This window comes from Balaenoptera borealis, assembly GCF_965194805.1.
Source record: "Balaenoptera borealis genome assembly, chromosome: 11".
Lineage (NCBI taxonomy): Eukaryota > Metazoa > Chordata > Mammalia > Artiodactyla > Balaenopteridae > Balaenoptera > Balaenoptera borealis.
Genome location: NC_138868.1, coordinates 50871257 through 50884732, shown reverse-complemented (window position 1 = coordinate 50884732; position 13476 = coordinate 50871257). Strand labels below are relative to the sequence as shown.

General features: G+C 37.9%; 1 protein-coding gene across 15 annotated transcripts in view; it reads right to left on the bottom strand.

Annotated features, from left to right (window-relative positions):
* The window catches only part of NUP98 (nucleoporin 98 and 96 precursor), a gene marked incomplete at its 3' end in the record, with an annotated part of 100141 nt that overhangs the window by 8366 nt on the left and 78299 nt on the right, over positions 1-13476 (bottom strand). For 12 of the 15 annotated variants that reach the window (XR_014231219.1, XM_082340301.1, XM_082340290.1 and 9 more), the window contains 8 exons: positions 12225-12407; positions 11016-11172; positions 9054-9483; positions 7488-7717; positions 5882-6148; positions 4353-4510; positions 3417-3560; positions 2498-2640 (listed from right to left, as the gene is read on the bottom strand). Coding sequence is in view for 14 of the 15 variants with exons in the window: in XM_082340301.1 (XP_082196427.1) it covers positions 2498-2640; positions 3417-3560; positions 4353-4510; positions 5882-6148; positions 7488-7717; positions 9054-9483; positions 11016-11172; positions 12225-12407 (1712 nt within the window). Of the gene's footprint in view, positions 1-2497; positions 2641-3416; positions 3561-4352; positions 4511-5881; positions 6149-7487; positions 7718-9049; positions 9484-11015; positions 11173-12224; positions 12408-13476 lie in introns of those variants that run through there. The other 3 variants (XM_082340295.1, XM_082340297.1, XM_082340293.1) reach the window with 3 other exon arrangements.

Sequence of the window (13476 nt, the reverse complement as noted above, 5' to 3'; positions counted from 1 at the left end):
TTCATTCCTCCTGGGTAAATACCTAGGAGTGGAATGTATGTAGCCGTATGTTTAACTTTTAAGCCACCAAACTGTTCTTCCAAGTGCCAGTATTATTTTACATTTTTCCCCAGCAGTGTTGAGAATTCCAGTTGCTCCGCTTCCATGATGACATTTGGTACAGGTGTCTTAATTTTTAGCCATTCTAATAGATGGGTAGTGGCATCCCATGATGGCTTTAATTTGCATGTCCCTGATGTCTATTGATAAAAACTTTTCATGGGCTTTATATGTAGGTCTTCTTTGGTGAAGCATCCCTTTAAATATTTTTCCCAATTTTTAAACTGGATTGTTTGTTTTCTTATTATTGAGCTCAGAGAGTTCTTTACATGTTCTGGATAAAAGTCCTTTATCAGATATATGAATTGCAAGTATCTTCTCCCAATCTGTGGCTCATCTTTTCATTCTCTTAACAGTCTGTCTAATGAGTAGTAGTTTTAAATTTTGTTAAAGTCCAATTTATCAATTTTTTGTTCTATGGATTATGTGTTTGGTATCTGAGAAATCTTTGCCTAACCCACAGTTGCAAAGATTTTCTTCTAAGAGGTTATTGTTTTAAGTTTGACATTTAGGTTTATGATTCATTTTGAGCTAGATGACTAATAGAGATAACCAATGAAACCAAAAGCTGGAGATAGACTAATCAGGAGAAAAAGAGAGAAGACACAAATACCAATATCAGGGAAGAAAGAGACACAGCCACACATCCTACAGACATTAAAAAAGAATAAGGAGGGACTTCCCTGGTGGCTCAGTGGTTAGAATCTGCCTGCTAATGCAGCGGACACGGGTTCGACCCCTGGTCTGGGAAGATCCCACATGCCACGAAGCAACTAAGTCTGTGTGCCACAACTACTGAAGCCCGCGTGCCTAGAATCCGTGGCTCTGCAACAAGAGAAGCCACCACAATGAGAAGCCCGTGCACCACAACGAAGAATAGCCCCTGCTCGCCGCAACTAGAGAAAGCCCGCGTGCAGCAACGAAGACTCAACGCAGTCAAAAATGAATGAATGAATGAATGAATAAATAAAAGAATATGGAAATGTTATAAAGAACTTTATGCTAATAAATTTGGTGACTTTGGTGAAGCAGACAAATTCCTTAGGAAAAACAAATGAACAAAACTGACTCAAGAATAAATAGAAAACCTCGACAGCTCTGTATCTATTAAAGAAACTGATTTTATAGTTTAAAAACTTCAATAAATTGGACTTTATAAAAATGTAAAACTTTTGTGCCTATGTATTGGGAGATAATAATCGCAAAAACACATTTATAATAAAGGACTTGCATCCTAAATATATAAAGAACTATTACAACACAATAAAGAATTATTAGGCGACCCTATTAAAAAAAGGGGGGCAAAAGATTTCAAATAGATTTCAACAAGGAAGATATATAGATAGATGGTAAATAAGCACATGAAAAAATGTCTGCCACCATTAGGCATTAGGGAAATGCAAATTAAAACACAATTTTAATTATGTGTATTTTACCACAATAAAAGACTGTATTATTCTGTAATTAATATAGTTAATTTAAAAGAAAGTATTTAAAGAAATGAAATGAGATGTGAGCTAATACTTTTGACTGGAGAAAACCACTCAGTGTTTCTGATAAGGTAAAAAGATAGCTCTGGGATAGTTTTGATTATCTGATTAGATATAATAGCATGTTAATACATTATATTAATTTATTATTAAGCACACAAAAATGACACACCACTATGTGCCCACTAAAATGGTAAAATTTTAAAAGCTGACAATACCAAGTTTTGAAGAGGATATGGAGCAATTAATTACAGATCTTGGTGGGAATGCAAAATGATACAAACATTTTTAGATACAAATGTTCATAGCAGCTTTATTCTTAATAGCCCAAAACAAGAAAACTGTCCATTAACAAATGAATAAATAAATAAATTTCTGATATACATATTAACATGGATAAATCTCAAAATCACTATGCTGAGAAAAAGAAGCCAGGCACAAATGATAACATACAGAATGATCCCAATTACATAAAATTCTATAACAGCAAAACTAATCTACAGTAATGAAAAGTCAGTCAGTAGCTGTCTGTGGTGTGGACTGATTGCAAAGGGACATGAGGTAACTTTTTGAGGGTAATGTAAATGTTACCTTGATAGTGATGGTAGTTAGATTACATTAAAACATATCAAACCACACACTTCATTATGTGTAAAACTGTATCTCATTAAAGTTGATTAAAATAATTTTTAGATTTTTAAAAAACAATTTCATTTAAGTATAGTTGATTTAAAATGTGAATGTTTAGATTTCTAATTCCAGTTCCCATGCTCTTTGCATTCAATTACTGTAAGTTATATTTTGGTAATTTATATAGACTTACGGCAATTTGACCACATATAAAAGGGAAAGGACTCCCTAGGGCTCATGGAACCCTCAAGTGACTGTAACATATGGCTCTGATTTACCTGTCACTATAGAGTTTTAGAAGGTGAAAGCAGACATCTTGAAGAGGTCTCTGTGAGTCTTGCTCCTCCTCTACCACAAAGCCAGAGTCCTCCAGGTATGAGGGAAGTGGGCAGCAGGCATATCTGTCGCCCTCAGAGGTATTCTGAAGTTAAGAATTTGATAAAACAAGACATCAGCTGCTAGTATGTTTCACTAGATTCTACTGTGTCTCAGTTAACTCAGATGTGTATAAGAATGGTGTGACATCCTCTAAAGGAGTGTTTCAAGGATTTTAAACTTATTTTGATCAGTGACATATTCCACCTGCCTTCAATGGACTGGCAAAGACCTCAGACAGCTCTCACTAACCCCACCACCTTTCTTGCCACAATTCTTATTACACTCAGTTTTTTTTAGTGTTCTCTTTTTCCTGACAAATATTGATAATTCTGGCAAATGATATCAAAGACAATAAAAATGAACAGTAAGAAAAGAACCAAATAATGGCATTAAAAACATTAATAATCCTTTAACCTCCAAATGGACAAGGAATATGAAATATAGTGATATTTAGAGGCAAATTTCAGACCTGCTAATTTGGGGCTATACTAAACACGAGGTCAGGCTGTATCTCAGGGAATTCCTGAAGGAATAAGACAGCATTAGGAATGAAGAAAAACCCTCCAATGTTGAGGCAGGAAAACAGCAGTAAGAAAATAAATTGTGGAAACTCATTGTATTAAACAAAATAGAAGCAGAAACTTGAAGAAGTTTCCCATCGGATTTCCTGTGTCCATTTCAATTCTATGGTACTTTTCAAAAAGCAGTTAGGAAAAAGTATTATGAAATGTGATTTGATGGTTTTTTCTCTGTAGTACTTTTCTGGCAAAAACAGAAATCCTACCAGGACTCTTGCTTGGCTATACTGGATACGTATACCTGAAATGCTTCTTCATACATGCTGAGTGCCTTGGAAATGGAGGCTGTTGGTGGGAGCAAATACCAAAGATGGACAGCCAGGGACCGTTTCCAATCCAACTGTGAGCACACATTGATTTGTTTCTGCTCTGAGAGCTGCCATACCTACAGGAGACAAAATCACCATCACAGCTCTACATTATACATTACCTTGTTACTGGCCAGGCCTGCATGTTGCTCACTTATTCAAGTTGATTCTAAATGATTTAAATAGCAGTGTTAATGATCCAGATATAAAATACACAGTCCCTTGGTGGCAGGTGATAGGGTGGACTTAGACAGTAAGTGCTGAGAAGAGGTGAGAACCACTCATTGCCCACAGCTGCCAACTTTTAAGATGTGAATAAATTCTGATCAGTGATTTCATTTTTGGAAATTTGACTTTAAGATGGCAAGCAAAATGGGTAGGCAGCAAGAAAATTGGCTTAAAGTAATTATGATACATCATTCATAAAATGGAAGAGAAGTGGCTATTAAAAGAGAGGCCACACAACATGAAAAATGATCATATTCAGTAAGTTAAAAAAAAAGGTTGCAGAACTGCTATATATAATTCATTTTATTTGAATATATAACAAGTGTAAATATGCACACATATATGTCAAAATAGATTTAAAATACGTCTAGAAAGACAGACAATGAATTACGTTGTTTATCACTATGATATGGGATATGGTGAATTCTAACATTTTAATTTCTGTATAACCAGTACTTCTTCCCCACAATGTACATGTTGTACGTTTATAATTTGAAAATATTTCTGCTGAAAGTTAAATACAAGTTGCTTAGTTATATGTAATAGTGTACAATTTACAAAGATAGCTCTTTGCCTTAACCTCAAGCAATCCTGAATCTATGAGAAAATTTATGTAAGTTTATGAGAAAAGAGGAAAATACCGGTTTTCCAGCCAAGAGGGCAAAGATGCGCAGTCTCTCCTCCTGGATGAAACAGTCAGCCTGGAGCTGATGCCAATCTACCAGCTGCATAGTAAGCAGCTCCCGGACCGACTGGCTGCCAACCAACTGGGATAAAAGAAGGGCAAGACGATGATCACCTACAAGAGAAACAGTTCTCTGGTGATACTGAGAATTTACAGACTTGGGAAAACACTTGGGAGCATTATTTTATTTCTTCTGGCCCTCAAGAAACACCTCTGACTGCTCTCTGCAGTACTGCTAAAATACTGATCAAGAACTTACCGTTTTTGGCTTGGGTAGAAAATCTTCAAAGTATTGTAGCTTAAACTAATTACATATAGATTGTATAGTACACAGAGTTCAGTGTCAGATCTACTATTATTTCTGTGACCCTACACAAGGCACCTCATTTGTAAAATGGAGGGAAGTATCATTTGATTCAAAGGTCTATAGTGAAAACTGAGATGACATAACTGTAAACATGCCCAACTAGCAAACAGTATATAATGACACTGAGAAATGGAAAACTCAAACCTAGAGGAAAAACAAATGTATGATATAAAGAAAACGGCTGAGTCTTTCACTCTCTAGAGTTCAGTATCTCTTTTTTTTTTTTTTTAAACTTTTGGGTTTATTTATTTTATTTATTTATTTATTTATGGCTGTGTTGGGTCTTCGTTTCTGTGCGAGGGCTTTCTCTAGTTGTGGCAAGTGGGGGCCACTCTTCATCACGGTGCGTGGGCCTCTCGCTATCGCGGCCTCTCTTGTTGCGGAGCACAGGCTCCAGACGCGCAGGCTCAGTAACTGTGGCTCACGGGCCTAGTTGCTCCGCGGCATGTGGGATCTTCCCAGACCAGGGCTCGAACCCGTGTCCCCTGCACTGGCAGGCAGATTCTCAACCACTGCGCCACCAGGGAAGCCCCAGTATCTCTTTTAATAAAAAATTTTAAGTACAAAGGCTTGAGGCAATAAAAAAATTCTAGGGACTTCCCTGGTGGCGCAGTGGTTAAGAATCCGCCTGCCAATGCAGGGGACGTGGGTTCGAGCCCTGGTCCGGGAAGATCCCACATGCTGCGGAGCAACTAGGCCCGTGCACCTCAACTACTCAGCCTGTGCTCTAGAGCCCGCGAGCCTCAACTACTGAAGCCCACGTGCCTAGAGCCCGTGCTCCACGACAAGAGAAGGCACCGCAATAAGAAGCCCATGCACCGCAACGAAGAGTAGCCCCTGCTCACAGCAACTAGAGAAGGCCCACGCACAGCAATGAAGACCCAACGCAGCCAAAATAAATAAATAAATAAATAGATAGATAAATAAAATGTAAAGTTTAAGGTTATAAAAGGAAAACTGGAAGACAGAGTCCCTACCTATTCTGGAGGAACCAGCGATCTTCCTGGGAAGTTTATACTTAATATTCGGGTTAGAAGACAAGGGCAAACGCACGATTAAGGGGTAGGGACAGTGAGTAGGAAGTAGGCAGGGGTGCAGAGAAGGACGGTATGCCCTACCTGACTGCTGGGCCAGGGAGCAGGCCTCACTGATCCTCTTGCCCGTGAGGTAGCTGAAGACAGCCTCCACAGGGTTGTCTTTTCGGGTTAAGGAGACTTCCTCCTCAATTTGAGGTGCAGCAGTATGGGACAGCCAGCGAGAGAAAGCTCTTCTTCGCTCCAGAATCTGAATGTATTCAGTGGGCTCATCCAGCTGGCTGTCAAGCTCCTTCAGGTGGCCCCACAGAGCTTCACATAATGTCCATGTTAGGCTCCAGTGCTTCACAACTAAGGAAGGGACAGGAAAATAATGCAATGACATGAAGCCATACAATAACTACAGACAGGGGATCACTTTAATGCGGCATTAAAAATACATAAGTTAATAAATACCCCAAACAACAACTCAAGTTGATTTCCCTGAATCTGTCTCCACCTCACTCACCTGTGTCTTACAAGCTCCAGAAGTGTGTGGTATGACTGCCTGCTCACTCCATGTATCCATGGTACTTACATAACAAATATAACTCCAGGTTCCTTTATACAGGTTCCTCTAGCCTAATTATGGCTACATATAGTCTCAAATGATAAGAGAAAAATCCTCTAATTTGATCAAATTCTGTTCAAAAAAATGCTTTAAGAAATATAAAGTGCTCTGAAAACTTGTGAGGGATTATTATCTGCTATAGGCACAGCCTAACATTTTAGTGAGCCTAAATGATACTGTTCAAAGCACTTAGGAGTAAACCAACTCTCATCTACACAATATAACTATACAATAGTTACCATCTTCATTTTACAGATGAGGAAACTGAGGTACAGAGCATTAAGTGACTTGCTCAAAGTTACAGGCAAGATGTAACAGAGCCAGGATTCAAACTCAAGTAATTGGAGTCCAACTCTATACTCTTAACCACTAATGCTATATTGCCCCTCACAAAGGAAAACAAAAAGGAAGCACTGTTTACCACCTTAAGCTACTTACAAGTATGCATTGGGAAGATGACTCATGTATTTGAAGAGATAAGACAACTATAGCAAACACAAAGAAATGAACAAACAATTCCCAAAACGTGTGGTATGGAACATTCTAATAGTCCCCATTTTTCAATAAAAGTGATGTGAAATGTTGTGTGAAACATGTAATTTTTCTACTACTTGAAATAGTAAGTGCCCAAATTAGAAAAGCCCTTTATGGAAGTATTGGTTCAGAAAAACATGGTCAGAATCATTATAGAGAGGTAATAGTGAGAGAGGTCAGGAAGTTATAACCACCAAAGCTGCTGGGAAGAACAAGTGGGACTTGAGTTGGACATGGAAGAATGGGTAGGACTTAGGTAGGATCTCTCTCTCCCTATGTTCTCTGGGTGGGGTAAGGGATCTAATTTTATAAATCCATGGGATGTGACTGGCTACAGTTCCTTTGAACAGGGGCATAAGAGTAATGATAAACAATGATGTGATTTCTTCCTGCTTGAGATTTTGCTCATCCCAACTCAACTACAGATAAGTGCAAGCTCAGGCATCCACCACTACACTGGCACAAGGAAATTGTGTCCTCCTATGAACATATGCTCCTACTCCTGTTCCTGGGGCATCAAGGGTTAGAAGTATAGTCCATACTCACTTTGTGGTTCCAATAAGTCTCCTGATGCTTCCTTAACCCAATCTGCATAGTCATGAATGACAGCAACTCCCGGATTGGGGACAATGAGAGGACACAGCTCATCCACATGGACAGTACTATGTTTTAATTTAAGCTCCAGAGATGTCTGGTATAATTGCAGGTCTTCATCCAGCTTCTTTTGCCTCAAACTGAGTTTTTCCAAATGAACTTTGAATGGAGATTCAGTTAGGCTACAAGGGAAAATAACAAATAAGATAGAAAAGACAGATGGTAGAATTTTCCTACAATGAAACCTTTGTTTCTTTTTATAATTACAAAATAAGACACAAAACATTCCACTGTGATTTTAAAGAAAATTTGTTTCCTAGTATCAAAGTATAATGAACTTATTTGATATATATTGAGCAAATTACCCCTGACCCATGCATTCAGAATCGCAAGGCTTAAAAAAAAAAAAAAAAAAAAAAAAAGAATCCCAAGCCTTCTTAGGCCAGATTATAATAAGCATGGAAGTCAGTACAATTGGACCTGGAAATGGCTTCTGCATGTATACGGATACTATGAAATCCAATGGTCAAAAGCTACTGTGGGACACCCGTTTCTTAAACCATACTTAACTCATTAAGTTATGAGTTATCAGTATCAAAAGTCATGAGGCTAAGCTTACAGATACTAAAGAACTGACTCTCAATTAAGATGAGCATACAGTTGACCAGCCTTGATCCAATTTTTAAGACTGACATTAACAACCTCTAAAATATCACGACATCATGGATAACCTGGGTTTAGGATCAATATTCCTAATTGTGAGGTACAAGAGATGCTGTTGTTTTTTTATTTCTTCAAAATCAACTTTAAAAACTAGTAATAATAGGTGATCATAGTCACTTAATCTGTAGTAAAGATAGCACAGTTTGTTACAATTATGACAAGTAAATAGAGAAAGGTTACAAATTTTACAAAAAACTGTATGCATACTATGTAATAACTACCAGAACACTATATATATATATATAAAATCAGTACAGCAATATATAGTATATACAGAACTATAATCACACATATGTAAATATTAATGGTGGGAACTGTGTAGAGATATATAACATGTATAATTATCAGATGTCATCTTATTTCCAAATACTTGTGTTATGGATTATCCACAGTTCATACATTTACCTTATTAAGTCTAAGATACAGGGAATGTGCTTTAATGAGAATATACCTTATTTATGAAGAAATTACCAATATCTAAGTGAGAAAATAGAAAAATGACTAATGCAATAAAAAGGATGAAAACTCAAGGAATGCTGCAGCATTAGCTTTGAGTCTGTTACTTTTCCAACTAAAGTTTAACCATTAGATAACTATTCTATACTCTTCATACCTTGATGGTACAAATGGAGCTATTAATCATTTTAGTTTTTAATTATACAAATAAAATTGTGCTAAGAATATATCTAGAAAGATCACAAAGCAGGGCCCTGACCTTGGGTCTCTTGGTGATGAAAAGCTTTTTCTCACCTACCACGTTGCCCTTCTCAAAAAGCATAAGGATACGTGACTCACGATTTAACAGCTACTGGATTAGGCAGGAATCCATATTCCACAGAATCAGCGATCTGATGATTTTCCAGTTCCTGAGGGCCACTCAGCTGTTCTCCACTATTAGCAAGAGTCCAGTTGGGGCCCCAACCAACCCGAAATGAGCGTCCCATAAATAGGGCCAGGTCCATCAGGAGTTTCCCCTTTCCATAGGTGACAGACTTTTCAAGAGGAACTAGGCCTGGTTGTCTGCGTGTACCCACTGTTTTCAACTGAACCTCAGGGGCTGGGCTGGGCACCGTAAACACAGAGGTAAGGGGTGGAGGGACAGACCAAGGGGATGTGGATGCAATATTCATGAATGACGATGTTCTGGGAGTGCGACACTCTTGTAAAGAGGCACCTGGTGAAAGAAAAGTTCCACTTGCAAATTTTGATTGTAGTAACCCACCTACTAAAATAAGGAAAAAAAAAGATTATTAGAAAATACAGTCTATTGATTCTTGAACAACAACAACCATCAAGGCTGAAATTATAGTTTTATTAAGCTACTTAAATCAGATATAGATGACCAGGAGCAGCTTATATCAGATTCTACAGAAATTCCTCTTTCACACAGGAAATCAAGGCAGGAATTCTAATGATGATGATGTCACCAACAATAACAACATTAATAACACAACTACTACTACTACTACTACTACTACTATTTAAAAAAACTATCTAGCACTTATCTGCAGCAGACTCTATATAAGCCATTTATATACACTGTTTCATTTCATCCTTCAATAACTTTAAATGAAGAACATTACAGTCCTCACTTTACAGATGGGAAAACTGGGCTCAGTTAAGTGACTTGTCCAAATCCACAAAGCTACTAAGTGGCAGGACTGAGAGACAAACCCAGCTAAGTCTGACACCAATGCTCATGCCCTTATCAGAATGCCAAATGTAACATTTCTCCGTCAATATAAAAAGTTGGTAAGATCAAAACTCAAATTCATACCACTCCAGTGCTCAATGTTAGACTTAAGAAAACAGAAACCCATCTTGCGATTGCATATATGCCTTTCAGAAACCCATCTTGTGATTGCATATATGCCTTTCAGAGGCATCTTGTGATTGCATATATGCCTTTCAGAAGGATAGTTCTTGTCATTTTTGCCTGTTTTCCAATTTTATGTATTTCCTGTCTAAAGCAAGGAGTTAGTTACTGAAGTATGAGATTTTCATGTAGTGTTCATTACGGAAAAGCTTGCTATAAATGTTTAACTGATGCTTTATTTATTAAAGTATTTTTAAAAAGGAAAGTTAATTAGGGTACTCAAAAGAATTGAAAAATAAACATTTAGTTTTTAAGGCAACATAACAAATCTCTTCCTGGTAGTTCCTCTGGCTTTCAAAATGTTTTGAAATTACACCTGCTGAACTCCTTTGTTGATATCAATACTCTACCTCCAATCCCACATAGTTACAAGCCCACTAGGAGAGATAAGAAAAGCTTTAAAATGTAACAGGTAACTGCTGTCCTGGGAATTGGGGAAGGTTTAGGGAAAGGTAGAAATCTGAAAAGTTTTGCACATTATAAGAAGCAACATTTGCCCCTAGAAAGCAATAAGGATAGTGTTAGAACTGCACAAAAAGAGTACAGAGCAAGACAACTTGCTGATTCCTCTAAGGTATGATAAAAATTAGGAAATCTGAGCTTACTGTCTAACCCACATTCATAGGCAAATAAAAACATGCCCCCCAACAAAACAAATGCTTTTTTTCTCCATACAACTTCTGCATCTGCACCAATGACCATGTTTTTTAAAAACTGGCCCCACCTAACAGGTACATTTATAAGAGTACATTTCTGCTTGGCATCATTATGTCATATGCCTTTAGGGAGTTGTTTGCTACAGAAGTCGACTCCGCTTAGAAGAAGATATGTGAAAAGCCAGATTTTACAGCTTTCTTGCAAAAGAGCATCTTTTACAGTACCTAATGAACGGGATTTTGATGAGTGAGTTGCTGAAATGGGGAGCCTGGGAGAACAGATTTCTTGAGAAGTATCTGCTTTAGAAGGAAGGCAACTGAAGCGTTGATCCAGGACCATATCTACATCTTCTTCATCAGCAAGCAGTGATGCTTTCATGATCTAAAAAGGCAATATCTATAGAATGAATGTGCTCCCCCAAATCCAAAGGCCATAAAAGAAAAATGCAGTTTACAACAACCAATTTTTTAAAAAGCTCTGTCTCAGGCTGTGTCCAGAGCTAGTATAATATTTGTGTGACTGACTCTGTTCCACTGTATGTGCCTGAAGGATAGAAGTTATATTAAAACTCCTCTGCTTTGTATATACAGTCTCACCAGAGGCTGGCACACAGCAGTTGCTCACATGTCTGCTGAATGAATTAATTTCAAAGTCAAATATAAGTCAAAGGCTAAATTCATAATATGACAAGAGGCACAGGCAGGGGGAAGTTGAGACAGAGCTTAAAGAAACTTGTAACTACAATTTAAAAAAAACAAAAAATAAACAAACGAACAGGGTTTCCCTGGTGGCGCAGTGGTTGAGAGTCTGCCTGCTAATGCGGGGGACGCGGGTTCGAGCCCTGGTCTGGGAGGATCCCACATGCCACGGAGCGACTAGGCCCGTGGGCCACAACTACTGAGCCTGTGTGTCTGGAGCCTGTTGCTCCGCAGCGGGAGAGGCCACGATAGTGAGAGGCCCGCGCACCGCGATGAAGAGTGGCCCCCGCTCGCCGCAACTAGAGAAAGCCCTAGCACAGAAACAAAGACCCAACCTAGCAATCAATCAATCAATCAATAAATCTTTAAAAAAAAAAAAAAAAAAAAAAACGAACAAACAAAACTCCTGTGGAGCACTTTCCAGAGCTTCAAAACCTCTCTGTAAAGTAAATGAAATTAATATTTTATAGTGCTCACGTTAAATGACTTGCCTAAAGTCACACAGTGATAGTTACGAAACTGGGGTTAGAATCCAGGTCTTCTGAATCTCACTATAGCCTTTCTCCCACGAATGGGAAAATGATGCCTAAACATGGGCCATATTCCTGGTTTTTCTCATTCCAGCGACCACTCAATGCTCTTAAGTGATTAATGCAAGAAAAAGCCTGATGTTATGAATGGAAGATAAATATTAGTTTGGATTCCTGTTGTAGTAAGGGTGGGTTAGCACTTCACCTGTAAGACATGTGGATTAATTCCCAGTGAAGACGCAATGTGTGTTGAGGCAGACACAGGTTCCTGATCCTCAGGCACGCTCTCTTCTAACATGGAATCCAAAACTGGCTCCTGGGTGATATCTACCATGTCACTGTCCAGTTCCACAACCCTCCCTAACTGCTCCACCTCTGGGCTCTGGCTCTGTAGACAGCAGAAAGATCAGGGAAGCAGCATTAAACGACACCGAATAGACACAGAGCTTCTAGACCATATTTACTTTATTCAAAATATGATACAACAATATTAAGATTCTGCCCATTCCATCATAATGTGAGGTAGCATATTTGCTAAAGAGGATTTAAAAATTACCCCAAAATTCCTCTATTAGTACTTGGGATCCAAATGAGGATTCATGGAATCACCCTTTTGTAATATTATGGTCTGGAGCCTGGAACCTAACAGCACCCATACTGAACATATGGTCTTCTTGAGACAAAGATTATGCCTTACTTGATTTAGTTAGCAACTATAATTTTCTGATTTACACAGGGTTACCCTGCCCTCACATTGCCTTGCAGTCAGAAGCCATTGGGAAAAGAGAATAAAAGATAAAAATATCAAAGTCTCCAGTAACTCTGCATTTTCTTAAAGAAAACATTTAGACATAAATTTCTAGTTATCACAAACACAATTTTGGGCCTGGAATTTATCTTTCAGGAGACTGAATTCTAAGATTTGCTGGGTTCTACCTGTGCAGTATCATATCAGATGACGAACGTGTACTCTGATTTCCCAAAAGAAAACACAAAGTTCTATTAGGAACAATTTTTATCTGGGAATAATTCCTTTATGTTTAAATGTGTCAAGAGTTAGATTTACATTTATTAAGCAGTTTTAAAGACATAGCCATGATTAACAGTCTATGGTTTGAAAAGGTAAACATTCATAAAGCTGAAACACACTGTAAAATTGGCTCAGTGCTAATTCATTAAATATGTCCTAAACTTGCATATGACCTAGTAAAATGTTAATAAGCGGCTAAGCCAATTTATGAAACATTCTCAAATCTAAAAGTTCTTCCAATTAGTTTTCTTCCATAATCTCATCTGTAGATTAATAACCTTCCACAATTTTTGGCTTACCTTTCATGAGTGGCCTATTTCATGCTAAACTTCAAATGGATGCTATTGTACAATAGGTGGCTAAAAAAAAAGTTTCATGATTTCTTTGAACCAAGAAACAACCATTAGCATAACTTTTTAAACTTTAA